The 18,370-nt window shown below is 51.5% G+C and overlaps 1 protein-coding gene across 6 annotated transcripts in view; it reads right to left on the reverse strand.

Moving 5' to 3' along the window:
- Nucleotides 1-18,370, reverse strand: part of CYFIP1 (cytoplasmic FMR1 interacting protein 1) — a 111,616-nt gene that overhangs the window by 75,382 nt on the left and 17,864 nt on the right. For all 6 annotated transcript variants that reach the window (XM_055363296.2, XM_055363297.2, XM_055363295.2 and 3 more), the window contains exons 2-3: nucleotides 2,188-2,310; nucleotides 2,022-2,111 (exon numbers count right to left, since the gene is read on the reverse strand). In XM_055363296.2, the coding sequence (XP_055219271.1) occupies nucleotides 2,022-2,111; nucleotides 2,188-2,310 (213 nt within the window). The remainder of the gene's footprint in view (nucleotides 1-2,021; nucleotides 2,112-2,187; nucleotides 2,311-18,370) is intronic.

Here is an 18,370-nt window from a genome sequence, read left to right on the forward strand (position 1 = left end):
CAGATGCCAGTTGCTAAAATCCAGACAAAGCGCCACAAACTATCCTAAGCACTGTGGCCTGTGTGCCAAGAGACAGCTGCCAGAAGCTAGTGACACTGAGGTGCGGCGCTGGGGGCCACAATGACCACCCAAAACACCCCACGGCTTCTGCAGGCGAGAGGGGTGTCAGTGACACGCAGGCATCTCTGAGGGGTGCCACAGGCATTACACCTTGGCTCCACCCAGCCCTCAACAACCTGCTGGCCATGAGACGTGCAGCTGGGAACACAGAGGAAGGGCTCAGGGCAAATGCCCTGCCCGGTGTGAGCACACACAGGATCCCCATGGCCTCCTCACCGGCTCACAGGGCCTCCCGGTCCCAGAGAGGACTAGAGGCAGGGCTGCCAGCCCCGGGTGTGAAGGAGGAAAAGTTAGGAGCGCGCCCACAGCACTTAAAATCTAGGTAGAGAGTCCATGGGAAGAGGACTGTCATCACTGCTGTAAAACTGCTTTTGCTTTCCACTCTTTAACATCGTTTCCTTTGGTAAAAATCAAACAGATGCTCTTAAATCTAGCCTTTATTTAGTGAGACGTTCATCACAGTATTTTTTTTTTTTTTTTTTGAGACGAGTCTTGCTCTGTCCCCCAGGCTGGAGTGCAGTGGCACGATCTCAGCTCACTGCAACCTCTGCCTCCCGGGTTCAAGCAATTCTCTTGCCTCAGCCTCCTGAGTAGCTGGGATTACAGGTGTGCGCACCACCATGCCCGGTTAATTTTTGTATTTTTTTTTTTTTTTTGTAGAGACAGGGTTTCACCATGTTGGCCAGGCTGGTCTCGAACTCCTGATCTTAGGTGATCTGCCCACTTTGGCCTCCCAAAATGCTGGGATTACAAGCGTGGGCCACTGCGCCCGGCCTACAGCATTTTTTTATTATATGACATAAAAGAGGAAATGAAGTAAATGCGCAAAAATAGTTGAATTGTGGACATTTACAAAATGGTTTACGTAGCCATTAAGGATTGCTTTCTCTAGCACATTTTCATGGCATGAAAATATTCTTGTCCAGGTGCAGTGGCTCAGGCTGTAATCCCAGTACTTTGGGAGGCTGGGCAGGCGGATTCCTTGAGTCCAGGAATTCGAGACCAACCTGGGCAACATGGTGAGACCTCGCCTCTACAAAAAATACAAAAAAGTAGATGGGCATGGTGGTGTGTGCCTGTAGTCCCAGCTACTCAGGAGGCAGACGTGGGAGGATTGCTTGAGCCCGGGAGGTTGAGGCTGCAGTGAGCCCTAATCACATCACTGCACTCTAGCCTGGGCAAGCTGAGTGAGACCATCTCAAAAAAAAAAGAAAGAAAGAAAACCTGTTCATGAGATCATTAAAATGCAGAACTAGCTAGGTGTGGTGGCTCATGCCTGTAATCCCAGCACTTTGGGAGGCTAAGGTGGGCAGATCACTTGAGGTCAGGAGTTCGAGACCAGCCCAGCCAACATGGTGAAACCCTGTCTCTACTAAAAATGCAAAAATTAGCTGGGCGTAGTGGTGGGCGCCAGTAGTCCCAGCGACTCGGGAGGCTGAGGCACAAGAACTGCTTGAATCTGGGAGGCGGAGGTTGCAGTGAACCAAGATCGCGCCACTGTACTCCAGCCTGGGTGGCAGAGCAAGACTCTGTCTCAAAAAAAAAAAGCAGAACTATAATAACAATGCAATTCATTTACAAATCTAAATCTCATATGGGCACATACCTGGTGTGTGTGGGTGCAGATCTGGAGAGGGAATGAGCATTAACAGGGCAGGCACACCCTTGAAACGCTGACAAAGGTTTTCTCTGGGCCAGGGACACTGAATTTTCAGAACCAGCATGTATTGTTTTTATACTAAGAAAAGCAAAGACTGTCTTAAAAATATAAGGCATTTCATTCATTTTCTTCTCTTTTTCCTCACTGCATAGTCTATTGGGATAATACCAAAAAGTATACATCTGCCCTTCAAACACGCCCCTTCTCTGCAGAGAGAAACAAAGACACACCACAACATTACCATGCTAGAGTGGACGGTGGCTTGTTCGATGTATCTTGCGATGCCAGTAACAAATGCATTTCTGTCTTCAAAGTTAGTGTTGAAATTTGGCTGAAGGAAAGGAAGAGAAAAACATCATGTGGGGTCGGAGCACAGGCTGTACGCCCCGCAGCTGCTGGGCACCCACCTGGTAGAGCAGCGAGGATGGCGGGGGCTCGATGCAGGGCTGCTGGTCGGGCAGGGGCAGCTCCTCTAGGAGGTCCACATTGGACAGCGCGTCCTCCAGCGTCACCTGGGCCGCCATCCTGGGCTGGAACAACACATAAGGACCCCTGTTCTGTGAGGAGGAGGGGACACCCAACAAGCTTCGAGGTTGGGTACCCAGGCCTCTAACCCCTTCCCGCTGTCCCGAGGGCACTGGACATGGCTGACGCGGGCATGATCAGTCCTTGGGAGTCGCACGTCTCTCTCAGGGCATGCGGGCCAGCAGGCTAGGAGGCCCTGTGCAGCTTATCCTTCCACATTCGCTGAGAACAGGCTCTCCTGGCCTCCAGGAGGGTCACAGTGTGGGGGACATGGTTCCTGCCATCCTTCCCACCATGGGGGCCGCCGTCCTGAGTTGCTGGTGCTGAGGACTCTCTGGAGGGTCTGACGACCCCCTCAAAGTGCTGGAGGGGCAGCGCCTCTCCAATGCCACATCTGCCCAGCAGAGCCTCCCTAAATGCAGCCACCTCCTAGGTGGTGCCTCCAAACACGCTAGGGCCTGACATGGAAAAGACGAGCGCCCTGCCGCCCAACACCAGCTGTCTAGCTGCACAGACAGGCTGAGATTGCAAGGAGTATGGGGCTGCCGCAGCGGACAGAAAGTGCCACACCGCAGCTGGAGCAGAGGTGCAGAAATGAAGGCAGACATCGTCTAAACACACCTGCAGTGCCAGCTCCAGGGAGAGGGGGAAATCTGCCTTCTGCTGAATCTGCTCCAGTATCAAGGGTACTCAGGAGCAGCTCTGCCCCAGGATGGGACCAGGGGCAGCTGAGCCACACTCTATGAAGGAAAGAGCAGCAGGTGGCCTGGAGGAGACACTGAACAGAAGGAGCCCCAAATCCCTCCTCCAGCACTGGCGCAGGCATGGAGGTGCACAGTGGAACGGGTAGTCGGTCCCATTGCACTGGCTGAGGGTGGAGAAGGGAAGCTCCAGGGACCCAGGAAGCCCCAGTGGCAGTGTGGAGAGGAAGCAGCTCAGAAGAGCCAGCTGACAAAATTGCTCATGAGCTTCAAGCCCATCCTCAAGCTGCAGGGGTGTGGATCTGATCCTCTTTACACCCCAAACCCTGAGACCACAGCCAAACAGCCACCAGCGGGCACACAGGGGGCAGGTCCAAGTGGCAGTGCAGGAGGCTGTGAAGCCAGAATTGACATGGAGCTGCCACCCACTGAAGGCAAGTCAGATCCACAGCCCAAGTCTCCTCAGGGTGTTTGCTTTCTAAAATAAAAATATCAACATCCTCCTAGGATTTTAACAAGACCCAGATCTCATATCATAATATCCAACCATCCACTTACAGCCCAGATTACTCAGCACACAAAGAACGAGGAATGTATGGGCTCCTACAGGAAAAGAGAGTCAACAGATGCCAAAATAACACAGGCGCTGCAATTATCCACCCGACTTTAAAGCAACTACTGTGCTATGAAATGCTCTAACGATTGTAACACTCCCAAACTGAATGAAAAAATGGAAATCAGCAAAAAGCAAACAAAACAAGATATAAAGAAGAACCAAATGGAAATTTCAAAACTAAAAGACACACTACTGAAATGTTAAAAAAAAAAAAAAAAAAACCTCAGGAAAGATTCAGTGAACTTGAAGATAGAGCAATGTAAGTTTTCTAATCTGAATACCAGAGAGAAAAAAGATTGAAAAAATTTTGGGGATCTTCGGGACAAGAGAGAAGGTCTAACATCTGTGCCATGAGAGTGCAAAAGGAAAAGGGGAAACCAAGCAGCGATGAAAAACAGCTGAAAAAAATGACAGAAAACACCCTAAATTTGGAGAAAGTCTTTTGTCTACAGATTCAAGAAGCTCTATGGATCCCAAACAAGACAAACAAGAAATCCACACCCAGACACATCACGGTCAAACTGCTGAACACTAAAGATAAAGGAAAACGGATCTTGAAAACAGCGGGAGAAATGACGCCTGGCAGAGCACAGAGCAACAGTGGGAGGGCCGTGGAATCCCCCCGGGGACCAGGCAGGCCGGAGGGCGGGCACAACGTGCCTAAGCCTAAAGCGGGGACCAGGCAGGCCGGAAGGCGGGCACAATGCGCCTAAGCCTAAAGTGGGGAGGTGCCAACTTGGGATCCTCCCTCAAGGTGGGAACGTGTCTTCCAGGAAGGAAGGTGAAGCCAGGACGTGGGCAGAGGAGGAAAATAAAGAGCATGCTGGCCAGCGGTTCAGGCTGACAGGAAGGGAGGTGGAAGGAGGCATGGGCCACGAACCACAAAGCAGAGGCAGTAGGCAGGGTAAGCGGCGAGGGCGCAGGACACACAGCGACCCCACAGCTCTTCCAAAGTGCTTGGCGGTTAAAAGCAAAAATCAAAGTACTGTCTAATGGGCCTTTCAGTGTACATAAATGTAAATTACACAAATACATAACATGTAAATTATAAAATATTTCTAGGTATATAATTGTATAAATCATATAAACAAGATAACTGTAATCTAAAAGGGGGAGGGAAAACCTGGATGGGGTAAGATTTCTATGTCCCACTAGAAGTAGTAAAAAGCAGACTTTTCAGATCCTCAGCAGAATGTGAAATGTTAATAAGCATGGACTTCGAAATCCTTAGAGCAACCACCGAAGAAAGCTGTACAGCCTGGCGCTGCAGTCCCAGCTACTTGGGACACTGAGAAGGGAGGATCGCTTGAGTCCAGGAGTTCAAGGCCTGTCTGGGCAACACAGTGAAATCCTGTCTCTTTTAAAAAAAGAAAAATTAAAATACTTTTTAAAAAAGCTATCCAAAGCAAAATAGATAACACATAATTTAGAATAAATTAAAACAGAATACTACAATATGTTTTTAAAAACCTAAAAGGAAATAGAGCAATGATATAGTGATCTAACAGAAGTCAGATAATAAAATGGTAGACCTTAATTGAAACACATTGATAATTACACTATCATAATAATCTAAAAACACCAATTAGAAGAGGTTGTCAGAATAGATAAATAAAATCCTAACCCAACCATATGCCATCTACAAGAAACTTACTTCAAATATACTGATACAGGTAGGTAAGTCGAAAGCAAAAGGGGAAAAAGGTGAACCAGGCAAGCGCTGGCCAAAAGGAAGCTGGGGTGGCTATATCAGCACCAGACCCAGCCAGCCTCGGAGCAAGGAACTCATCAGAGAGAGAGAAGGAAGGGGTCAGCTCCCCAAGGAGCCAGAACAACCCTCAGTGTGAATGCACCCGGCCAAAAAGCTTTCTTCACGTTACACCAGGCAAAAGCTGACAGAGCTGGAAGAAGAAATGCCATAGCCACCCCTGAATCTGTTTCACTTTCCACGATTTCAATGACCAGAGGTCAACTGCACTCCAAAAATATTAAACGGAAAACTCCATTCACAAACACTCCGTAAGTTTTAAACTGTGCGCTGTTCTGAGTAGGGTGATAAACTCTCAGACCGTCCTGCTCCTCCCACCCAGGACACAAACCATCCCCTTGTCCAGCGTGTCCACGCTGTATGTGCAACCCGCCTGTGAGCCACACAGTAGCCGGCTGGGTCGCCAGCATGGGACTGCAGCGGTATGGCCAGGCTGGTCAAGGTCAGCAGCAGCCTAAGGCTGCATTGCAATGCCTGCGCCGCCCATCTCACCGCCATCTCACGGCGGGCACCAAAAGGCGAGAGAGAGAGAGAGAGACCACGTTCACGTAACTTTTATGACAGTATATTGTTACAACTGTTCTATTATTATTGTAATCTCTTACCGTGCCTAATTTACCAATTAAAGTTTGTCACTGATATGCAAGTACGGAAAAACATAGACTACGCAGGGTTCAGTACAGTCTCCAGGCTCAGGCATCCACGCGGGGTGTTGGGCCAGTTCCACAGACACATGGAAACAATTGCAGGCCAATCCCCAATGGCGGCTGGAGACGCCACCCATTTTCTCAGGAACTGACTGGAAATGAGGGAGAACAGAGGCACCGGCCGCACCGCCAGCCACCCGGACCTCCCCGACACGTAAGGGAACGCCCCCGACCGCAGCCGGTCACTGCTGCATGTTCCTCACTAGAAATCTACATGTAGCAGAAACTCTCGTACACTTCCCTCCACATCACAGCTTCCTGTTCCACACACCTCAGAAAGGAGCAGTGCAGGGCAGCCCCGGCCGGGTGGGTGCAGGGTCCAGCCCCAGCGCCGCCTGCAGAGCCAGCGTAGGGGGCCTGCCCTTGGTGTCCACGCAGGCAGGCACCTCAGGGTGATGCCGCTCGGAGGGGCCAGGCTGCCTGAGGACATGCTTCGGCCCCATAGGGGCTGCCCGTGTCCTGAGGCTCCAGCCCAGAGTCCCGCAGTCTGCCCTTTCTGCGGCCTGAACCCAGATAGTGCCAAGTGAGGCCTGGGGGCGTGTCCAGTCATGCCCGGGCCCCACGCGGGTCAGTGAGAAGACAGGTCGGACCGAGCACCCTGGGAAGCCACAGAGCCCACATAGCAACAGCCCCTGACCCCGCACAGCACCCACAGGGACTCGCCTTCCTCCCCGGCCTCTGCCCAGGAGAGGCCAAGATGACCCCATGGTGGAGGAAGGTGGGGAGGAGCGCCACAGACAGGCTCGGGGGAGAACTGCTCGTGCGTCAGCTGTGATCCACAGCAGGGACCACTGATGTCGAACCCAGCGAAAAACGCCAGATGCGCAGCTTGTTGAACCCACGGAAAAACACCAGATACGCAGCTTGTTGAACCCATGGAAAAACGCCAGATGCGCAGCTTGTTCCAAGCCAGTGCTTGTAGACTTCTTTCTTTATATAAAAATAACAGTATTTATGTGGTCAGTGGAATGTTAGCCTTAAAAGAAAGGAAATTCTGACAAGTTACAACATGGTTGAACCTTAATGACCTTAGGCTAAGTGAAATAAGCCAGTCACAAAAGAAAAAACGCCGCACGATTCCACTCATATGAATTACCTAAAGCAGTCAAACTCAGAGACAGAAATGAGAACAGTGGTGTCCAGGGGCTGCGTGCTGGGCTGGGGAGTTGGTGTTTAGTGGATACAGAGTTTCGGCTTGGAAAGATGAAACGCTCTAGCTGGACAGTGGTGGTGGTTGCAGAATAAGGTGAAATGTACTTAACACCACTGAGCTGTACACTTAAAATGGTGAAGATGGGGGAGGACGCGGTGGCTCCAGCCTATAATCCTGGCACTTCGGGAGGCCGAGGCGGGCGAATCACGAGGTCAGAAGTTCGAGACCGGCCTGGACAATATGGTGAAACGCCATCTCTACTAAAAATACAAAAAATTAGCTGGGCATAGTGACAGGCGCCTGTAATCCCAGCTACTCAGGAGGCTGAGGCAGGAGAATCACTTGAACCCAGGAGGCGGAGGTTGCAGTGAGCTGAGATCGCACCACTGCACTCCAACCCCAGCGACAGAGTGAGGTGAGACTCCATCTCAAAAAAAAAAAAAAAAGGTAAACATGGGGGTAAAGTTTATGTTATGCATATTTTACTACAATCAAAAATAGCAATGTTTGATGCTGATTAATCAGAAAACATGGAAAAGGAAAAAGAAAACCTATCATCAATCATCCCACTGTCCCTTACAAAAACAAGATACTGTCATACAAACTGCTTTGTAAGCTCTTTCTTTCTCCCAGCTTCCATAAAATTTCTCAAGTCATCAGAGCACCGTGCGGAGTGCTGGCCAGGGCCCTGCTGTGGCAAACTGCTGTTCTCTCCTATTCTTCACGTTTTCATATTTCAGGTTTTTTATGATCATAGGCAGCCCTCCCACATCCGCCTTGGTGTGTGATGCCAAGCAGCTGTCACCGCACACACATGGCCTGGGCCCGGCCCGCTTCCAAGGGCTCTCCGTCCGTGCATCTTCCATAGATGCGAATCTGCACAGCCTCTGCCTCACCCTGTTAGGCAGACTTGGAGTAATCAGCTCTAAATCCAAGTCTCCAAGGTCTCAGCCCTGGCAGCGTGGGTGCAGGGTCTGGCCTGGGTGCCGCCTGCAGAGCCAGCGTGGGGGCCCTGGCGGTGTCCACTCCACACAGGCACATCAGAGCTCATGTCTCATCCCATCTTGTTCTCTGACTCCTCACAGTTCCACCTCCCAAAGCTCTTTCAAGTGCATTTACTTTGCTCCATCTCTAACTGCCGCCAGCGGACCCTGCACCCCACTGCTAGAGAACAAAGGCAATGCGTGACTCCAGCCGCCTGCACCCTGGGATTTTTTCCGGCCCTCCTTTTGTCCTCCCATGAATGCCACGTCCCACAGGGATTTTCCCCCAGCACCAGCATCCAGCACAGCCTCTAGTCTCCTTCTGTGTCTAAGAAGCCCCCATTCCCAGGCAGGAGCACCAGGTCTGGCCTGGTCACTGCAAAGCCAGTGTCCACTGCCCTTGGAATGGAGCCTCAGTTGTATCTGACCAGCCTTTATAAGTGGCTGCCACAGTGCAAATATCCAACAGCATAATTAAAGTCACGTATTTGGAACGGCATACAAACTGTTCTGCCGGTGCTACCAGCCAGCACTTTAGAGTTTAACAATAGGATCAGGGCCTGGTGTGGTGGCTCACGCCTGTAATCCCAGCACTTTGAGAGGCCGAGGCGGGTGGATCACGAAGTCAGGAGATCGAGACCATCCTGGCTAATACAGTGAAACTCCGTCTCTATTAAAAATACAAAAAAATTAGCCAGGCGTGGTGGCGGGCGCCTGTAGTCCCAGCTACTCGCGGGAGGCTGAGGCAGGAAAATGGCGTGAACCCGGGAGGCGGAGCTTGCAGTGAGCCAAGATCGCGCCACTGCACTCCAGCCTGGGTGAGAGAGCGAAGACTCTGTCTCAAAAAAACAAAAACAAAACACAAAACAAAACAAAAACAATAGGATCGCATTTCTGTCTCTGCTCGTTCAGCTCGCGTGGACAGGTACATTGATGTCCACTGCTTGGGGCCTGATCAGAGCAGGGCAATGTGTGACCAGGCACAGAGGGAAGACCACGAGAAGACACAGAGAGAAGGTGGCCATTCACAAGAGAGGTCAACCCTGCTGGCCCCCTGATCTCAGACTCCCAGCTCCAGAACTGAGAGAAAGAAATTCCTGCCTGATCTGTGGTGTTTTGTTAATGGTAGCCCTGGCAAACGAACACAGAGCCAAGAACAGGTAGGACGGAGTCACCCAGGCGGGACGCAGATTCCCTGCGCTGTCTGCCGGGTAAGAACCCACACGATCTGTTATTTTGCTGATCATGAAAATAATACGTGCTCCATGCAGAAAGAGCACACTGCTGGGAACAAAACAAGCCAGCCAGACCTGCATGAGCTCGGTCACAAGGCGCTACCATGCCACAGTTCCAGCTGCCTGTGCCCCCGGCCTCCCCAGGCGGCGAACCGACCCAAAAATAACATGCCCACCCTCGGTTTATGTCATTGAACAACATAAAGAGATGTTTTTTCCTTCCTTGACTGATTTTCTATCAGCAGCAGTTCTCAACCCTCACGTTTGATTCCAAATCCTATAGCTTGTCAAGATATAAAAATGAATTTAAATATGGTAGGGGAACTGCTGTTTTAATAAGCCATCAGTTCGTTTATTTTGTAAATTTAAGAGTTTTTAAAAATAAAGATTTCAAAGGAGGACATCATCACACTTGGCTGCTCTTCCAGTGATGTCCTCAGAGTCCCGGGTCAATCTCTGAGTGTCTCATGGGTCGGGATGCACCTCTGCTCTAGGCAGCTGCAGGGCAGTTTACAGAGTGAGCAACATCCACCGGGCGGTGGCAGACTGGCTCCGTGTCTGAGCTCACATCATGCTGCACACCTCACTCACCTGCTCGATCGTGGAACCCCAGATGGGCTTCAAGGGACCCACGGTGGGCAGGAGGCAAAGGTTCCCAGTGCCACCCACTTGAAGGGCAGTGCCTACAGGGCATGCTGGGGGCTCCATGGGTCCACCTCCTTTCTTCCACATGTCACTGGCTGCCCCTCAGCCTCAGATCCACACAGATGCAGTCTCAAGAAGTGGTCCTCACAGCTGCCTTAAGGTGGAGGCCACCCTGACACATTGGCAAATGAGTGGAGGGAGGCTGGATGGGGTCGCCAGCTGCCCCAGGGCCCACAGCCGCAGAGCAAGGTTGAGAACCGCCCTGACCCAGTGCCGGATGCCCACCCAGGGGGTCAAGGCCAGAGGCACAGAGGTACAGATGGCCACTTTCCAAGTGCGAGTGAGGTGCTGGAGACCGATTTAGGCCTGAGGGGCAGGACAGAGGCAGCACGGAGCTGGAGCCACAGACAGAGTTGCCCCGGCGTGGGCAGGCAGCAGGGGCTGGGGAGGCAGGGGAACAGGGTCAAGGACCCAACCCCTCTCCTGCCCTGCTGGCCCCAGCAGAGCCCTGAAGATGCTGGAGAAAGTTGGAGACAGCAGGCCAAGGGGCAAAGGCAAAGGAGGCATGCACCAGTGCTTCCACCAACTAGAAAACGGGCAGATCCGCCCAGGCTCCTGGTCCTTAACCCATCCAGATGTGGCCAGCCCTCGCCACACTCCCCCTGCAAGTTCACAGGCTCAGGGCATCAGCCAGTGCCTCCCCATGCTGCCCTTGGGGAACCCAGTTCCCAGAGAGGCCCTGGACCTCACTTCTCCACACAGCAGACATCCCAGGAGATGGGAGGGTGATTTTTGTAAAACCTCACAATCATCACATGCTTCAAAACAAAGAACAGTGAATCACAGAATTTTTTTTAAATGTGATTTGGGGCTGGGCACAGTGGCTCACGTCTCTAATCCCAGCACTTTGGGAGACCGAGGCTTGAGGTCAGGAGTTTGAGACCAGCCTGGCTAACATGGCGAAATACTTCCTCTACTAAAAATACAAAAATCAGCTGGGCATGGTGGTAGGTGCCTGTAATCCCAGCTACTTGGGAAACTGAGGCACGAGAATCACTTGAACCCAGGAGGCGGAGGCTGTAGTGAGCTGAGATCGCGCCACTGCACTCCAGCCTGGGCGACAGAGTGAGACTCTGTCTCAAAAAAAATAAATAAATGTGATTTGGTCCTTTTCCCTGTGTCTGAGCAGCATGAGGGCAGGTGGCTGGGAAGAAAGAGATGTCTCTCGTGCTCAGCAGGCAGCTCAGTCAGTAGGTCATAACCCTGAATCCTGGCATAACTCAACAGTCTTGAAAATGAAAAAAGACACTACTAGGCTGCAAAAACAAATGGAAATTAAAGCAGCCAAGACTAACTTTAACCTGGAAGCAGAGGTGGTGCCAAAAGATTAAAAGGGAAAAGGAAAAAAAAAGTTTGTATGTGTGAGTGTGTATGTGTGTGAGAGTGTGTGTCTTCAATAAGCCAGCATCCCTGGGAGAACACAGGCCCCGTGGGAAACCGGCCTTGGACACCAGACAAAACAAAGGAGTCAAACAAGTCAGGGGATCTGGAGACGGGCATCTCAGGGGAGGCTCGGGGCAGGTGGCCAGGAAGGGTGGGGGCTGGTAAAGGGGGAACGGGTGGCCACACCATCCAGATGGCCCCACGGCCCCACTGCCGCCCCGAGACAGCAGTGTGCATGCGGCCACTCTGGCCGGGCACAGGCTCCCAAGATGCCAGCGAGCACACAGCAGAATGGTGGCTGCACACACAGGGACAACGTGCACTGCCTGCTCCAGCCAGCCCCTGGCCACGGAGGGACCTTGTATTTTACCACATTAGAGGATAAACTTTTGAGACGTATTTACTTCTCTTTCCACCCTAGGTCAAGAGGGAGCTTTTCACAGGGACCGAACAGTCATCTCTTTAGGTGTTAAAATAGAAACTGCCAAGACAGCTCAACACCAAGGTTGCAAAATGTGGAGAAGCCACAATCCAGAAAATGCAGAAGCGAAGGCGTCGGTGCCACGCAGGCGGCAGTGCTGTGGCAGGCGGCACGCCGACGCTAACTCCCGCCACTGCAGCCCGCGCTGAGACAGGTGGAGGGATGCTTTGCTAGAAAGAGGGTCTTCCCAGCATTTCCAAACCAGTCATGTAAAAATTTTACAACTTGTGGCCGGGCACGGTGGCTCACGCCTGTAATCCCAGCACTCTGGGAGGCTGAGGCAGGCGGATCACGAGGTCAGGAGATCTAGACCATCCTGGCTAACACGGTGAAACCTCATCCCTACTAAAAATACAAAAAATTGGCCGGGCGCAGTGGCTCACACCTGTAATCCCAGCACTTTGGGAGGCCGAGGCAGGTGGATCACGAGGTCAGGAGATCAAGACCATCCTGGCTAACACGGTGAAACCCCACCTCTACTAAAAATACAAAAAATTAGCCAGGCATGGTGGCGGGTGCCTGTAGTGCCAGCTACTAGGGAGGCTGAGGCAGGAGAATGGCGTGAACCCAGGAGGTGGAGCTTGCAGTGAGCCGAGATCGTGTCACTGCACTCCAGCCTGGACAACAGAGCAAGACTCCATCTCAAAAAACAAAAAATGTTACAACTTGTAAGCATTCCACTTGTCCAACTAAACAGCATAATCAAACAAAGACAAACTATGAAATGTTTCTGCAAACGTGCACAAGGCATGAGCTGATTTTCTTCCTCTTCTATATGCAAAATGATGGCACTTTCCAGAAAAGTAGAAACTTCCAATATTTTTGTGCAATCTGTTCATGTAAAATAGGCATAAAATAAATCATCTGAAGAAGAAAAGCATACTTTGCTGTCCCTTTCTCTCCCAGGTGTAGAAAGAATGTGCTCTTCTGTATTTGGAAGCAGGGGACCGTGCCAGCATGGCTGCAGCTGGTTTTCCCCAGGTTAAATGGCCTGACCGCACGGCTGCAGCATAGAAACAGGCTGTCATGACCAGCAAGGCAAACAGTGCATAGTTAAAAACCAATATAACATCTTCTGGCCTAGCTTTATTACTGAAGTAATTTGCTTTTTTTTTTTTTTTTTTTTTTGAGATGGAGTCTCGTTCTTGTCACCCAGGCTGGCGCAATCTTGGCTCACTGCAACCTCTGCCTCCCAGGTTCAAGCAATTTTCCTGCCTCAGCCTCTCAAGTAGCTGGGATTACAGGCACGCGCCACCACACCTGGCTAATTTTTGTATTTCTAATAGAGACGGGGTTTCACCAGGTTGGTCAGGCTGGTCTCGAACTCCTGACCTCAGGTGATCTGCCTGCCTCGGCCTCTCCAAGTGCTGGGATTATAGGTGTGAGGTAATCTGCTTTCTTCAATGCAAAAAAACTTCAAATTCCATCCTCAAAAGCGGCCACTCAAAACCAGCTCAAAAGAACAGCCTCATCAACAGAGAAACAGAAATCAAGTTTGAAAATCACAATGAGGTGCTGACGTCTAAAACAGTGTGCCAAGGAACCCTGAAAGAGAGCACGTCTCCACGCCACACGGCCTCTGCCCCCCACCTTGGGGCTGCAGCCCCTTCGGCCAGGGTCAGGCTGCCTCTGGGAGGGGTCTCCCAAGACCAAGTGGTCTCACAACCTCCTAACATCGCCCTCCCCCAGGCTTCCCTCTGATCCCCCGGGCACCGCCAAACCTGCACTCACCTCTGCTTCTCTTCCTGTCACTCTCCTGCTCACGCTTTCACTGGCTCTCTCTGCCTACAGCTGTGGTTTTCAAACCATGCGCCATGAAACCCCAGAGTGCCCCAGGAGAGCAAGGGAGAGCAGTTCTGTCTTTATCTGTCAAATTTGTATGAAAAAAACTATTCGGATGCTAAAATAATTAATAAAAGGCAGAGATGGGGCCCAGTATTCCACAGAATAAAGTCTCAATCGCTCACAGAATACCCAAGGGCCTCCCTCCATCTCCCACACCCCTGGGCCATGGAGGACCCGCTGTGCCGTCCACCATTCCCACTGCCCCAGGTGGGGCCCTCAGGACAATGAGAACATGCACCTCAGCCCAGGGCTGGGCTGCCAGGCACACAGACGAGCTCGGGGAAGCCCCATCAGCCCACCTGGCAGATGCCTGGGTTGGGTAGGGATCTGGCTGGTGGGAGGGGCTGTTTCTTTCCCACCTGTGTGCACCTGGGCAATACACAGACAGCATAAACAATTAAGGAGTGCTCCTCGACGACGGCCATTCCTTCATCTTTCACCCGAATCCAGTGCATGTTTAAAAGGCACAAAGGGAAGAAGACAGCGTTTCCCGCTCCACCTACTCTTTCTGTTAGAGCAGACCCACCATGGTGGTCTCCAGGAGGACAGTCACACCACAGAGGGGGCGCTCCCACACTCAGGAGAAGAGTGGGGGTCCCCATTCACAGATGCTGACACTGAGCCCAGAGGGGCAGGGAGGCTGCCGCAGCCCCGTGGCTTGCCTCACGTGCCTCAGTGGCGTGGCCCGCATGGCCGGGCAGTCCCGCCTGCTCAGGAGGCCATGGGCTCAGCTGGGCACCAGGCATGACCTCGGGTGCTTGACAAAGCAATTCCACCGCTGGCCATTCTGGCTGGGGGCTCTCAGCCTGCTCTGATTCCTGCGGCTTGAAGGAAAGGGAACTGGCTGCCACCTACCTTGTCCCCCACCTTATCACTGTGCCCAACAGACCGTGTATCTGCTGGGTCCTGCGGCGCACGGCTGAGGAACAGGCGCCACGGGCGATCGAGCTCCGTGCTCCCCCTCCCCACCAGCCTCTCAGGTTCTCCTCTCAGGGCCCAGGAGGGTGCAGGTTGATGACCAAAGGCTACACGGCAGCCACCAGATCATCTTCACCCAGCATCCACACCTCCTGATGTGCCTGTTCTTCTTTCCCTGTCTCTCCCTCCCCTGTAAGGACCCGAACCCCCGAATCCCCACCTGGCTGGCCTGGGTGTGGCCTGGCCCTGCCAGGGTCTGGCATAGCCCAGTAGCAGCCCAGCCCTTCTCCTGCACCAAGTGCACCCACGAGGAGCTGCAGGCTCCCCTACTGCGCCTGGCCTGTGGGCCGAGTGTCTCCCGGGCTCCACCACTGTGCCCAGCCCGTGGGCAGAGTGTCTCCTGGGATACCCTACTGCCTCCAGCCTGAGGTCAAGCCCATGACCCTACACTACACCTCACTCCCCAATCTCTATCAAGGGTCCTGCTGTCAAGACACTTGGGCTGGAAACACCAGCATCAACCTCACCAGCTTCCTCCACATGCACCAAGACACCTCACAGGTCCCATGCAGCGGGGTGGTCTGTGCCTTCGGGTGCCCCATTTCAGCGGGCTCGTGCTCTGGGATCTCCCAGGCACCTTGCCGGAGACGTCCTGCAGAGACAGGAGCTCCATAAGCAGGCGGTGCCACAGAACATCCCCAGTGACTGTGAACCGAGCAGGGACCTAAGCGGGAGCTTCTCAGGTAAACCAGAATCCTGATTTTAAAGCTCCGGGTCTTCACGCAAACTGTGGGAAAGGTGTCCAGGCCATTTAGCTGTCCATCAAAGGAACAAAAGCAGAAAGCAGTTCTTTCACCGAGGTCATACAAATCTTTTCCACCATTACAGCAACACCTGCACATCCAGAACATGTGAAGGAAACACCACCGGCCCATGCATGAACCGCAGCCTGCTTCAGGGCGGCCCGCCCTCCTCCTGCTTAGGCATGAGACAAGCCTGACAATACCACATCTGGGCGGAAAAGCCTGGAGTGTGTTTGCAGATGACTTTCCTAGCAGCACATCCCAGGAGGTTTCTTAGGTCACACAATGTCTCTGAAGCTGCAGGTGGCTTTGGGCCAGGTGCCCTCCTACGGGGGACCACGAACAAGGTGCAGCCGGACAGCAGCATGGCGCTTCCCAACAGAATCCAGGGGTCACTTCTGTTTTTATAATTTAATCTGAACGTTCTTTTAATTTGTATTTCATTTATTTATTTATTTATTTATATTTTATTTATTTTTAAGATGAAGTCTCATTGTCACCCAGGCTGGAGTGCAAGTGGCATGATCTCGACTCACCGCAACCTCCGCCTCCTGTCTTCAAGTGATTCTCCTGCCTCAGCCTCCCGAGAAGCTGGGATTACAGGGGCTCGCCACCATGCCGGGCTAATGTTTGTATTTTTAGTACAGATGGGGTTTCACCATGTTGGCCAGGCTGGTCTCGAACTCCTGACCTCAAGTGATCCGCCGGCTTTGGCCTTCCAAAGTGCTGAGATTGCAGGCATGAGCCACTGTGCATGGCCTTAATTTTCATTTCTTTTATTATCACTGAGATGAAACATATTTCTATGCATTAACCAGTTTGTTTTTCTTCTTTTTTGAGACAGGGTCTCACTGTCAACCAGGCTGAAGTGCAGTGGTGTGATCACAGCTTACTGCAGCCTCAACTTCTCAGGCTCAAGTGATCCTCCCACCTCAGCCCCCCAGGTAGCTGGGACTACAGGCGTGCACCACCATGTCTGGCTAACTTTTTTGAATTTTTGTAGAGACAGTCTTGCCTTGTTGCACAGGCTAGTCTTGAACTCCTAAGCTCAAGAGATGCTCCAGCCTCGGCCTCCCAAAGATGCTGAAATTACAGGCACGAGCCACTTCCCCCTGCCTGTTTTTCTTCATTTGTAACTTGCCAGCTTGGGTTGTTTGCCTGTTTGTTTTTTTTTAAATCCTTGGAATCTTGGTATTTTCCTCAGCAACTGACAGATGGACTTACTACACTAACAACGTTAAAGATATTAAAGCTTTGTGAGAATTGCTACAAAACTTTTTCCAGGTCAAGGTACTTTGTTTTTCATTTCACTTACTATTTTCTTTGAAACTAAGTTTTAACTTTTTATCATATTAGCCTTTCCCTTTGGAATTTCCTGTTTCACTTCTAAATTTACCAAGGAGGAAGAACTCTGCCAGCCCAGGCCCAGGGAAGGAAGCAGTTTCTAATCATAGCCCCAGTTTCTGCAAATTGCTGTGGCCACTATGGGAAGCCAAACAGCTGCTCAGGTGAGAAACAGTGTCAAGGCAGCACTACTATAGGTAATCTCAGATAATTCATTTAAAAGTAATCTTGAGATCAACAAAAATTTCAGCAAACTGATTGGTAGTAGGATTTTTAAAACTGGGACTCAGATACATAATAATTCTTGGACTCCGACCTGCTCTCACCATAATTAGTAATGTTTAATGACATCAAAGACATGCGAACTCACTGCCCACACCGAAAGGCAGAGTCCTGCTTGTGATCCACAGTGAGCCCCTGGTCCGCACCCCCAGGCATCGATCCCCTGCTTTCTTCTGCATAAACTGTATCTCATCTATATTCTTTTTTTTATTGAGACGGAGTTTTGCTCTTGTTGCCCACGCTGGAATACAATGGTGCGATCTCAGCTCACCGCCACCTCCGCCTCCCTGGTTCAAGCTATTCTCGTGCCTAAGCCTCCCGAGTAGCTGGGATTACAGGTGTGCGCCACCAGGCCCGGCTAAATTTTGTTATTTTTTTTTTAGTAGAGCCGGGATTTCTCCATGTTGGTCAAGCTGGTCTCGAACTCCCGACCTCAGGTGATCCACCTGCCTCGGCCTCCCAAAGTGCTGAGATTACAGACGTGAGCCACCACGCCCGGCCATAGCTCATCTATATTCTTAAAAAGCACCTTTCAGTTGAGTTGTTATAAAAGGGATATCATCTATATATAGTCACCTGACCTATTCATACTGTGCCCACTGCTATTACGAGACGCATGCACGCTGCCAGGCGGTGCTCCTGAAGCACCATGTTGACATGTGCGTGCTATTCCACCCAACCAACAAACCAGGCTACATGTCCTGTCTCCTGCTGCTCAGAACCAATGCCATTTGCAGACACTTGGCTGTCATGACCTGTGAGGAACATTCTTACACATGAATACCTGGGCAACACATGCTCCAGCACAGGGCTGGGCAAGCATTTTCTAAACAGGGCCAGTAGTGGACAAGTGTCCTGTGGCACACAAGAGAACATCCTCATTCTTAGGAAATAGACACTGATGTGTCTAGAGGTAAAGGGCCTCAAGTGGAGAGAGAAGTGTTTGAATTGTGTTCTTTGTCCTATTTTTATTTTTGCAATGTTTTGTATAAGTTTGAAGTTATTTAAAATGAGTAAGAAAGGCCGGACGCGGTGGCTCACACCTGTAATCTCAGCACTATGGGAGGCAGAGGCGGGCGATCACCTGAGGTCGGGCGTTCGAGAGCAGCCTGACCAATATGGAGAAACCCCGTCCCTACTA

Source organism: Gorilla gorilla, chromosome 16 (assembly GCF_029281585.2).
Source record: "Gorilla gorilla gorilla isolate KB3781 chromosome 16, NHGRI_mGorGor1-v2.1_pri, whole genome shotgun sequence".
Lineage (NCBI taxonomy): Eukaryota > Metazoa > Chordata > Mammalia > Primates > Hominidae > Gorilla > Gorilla gorilla.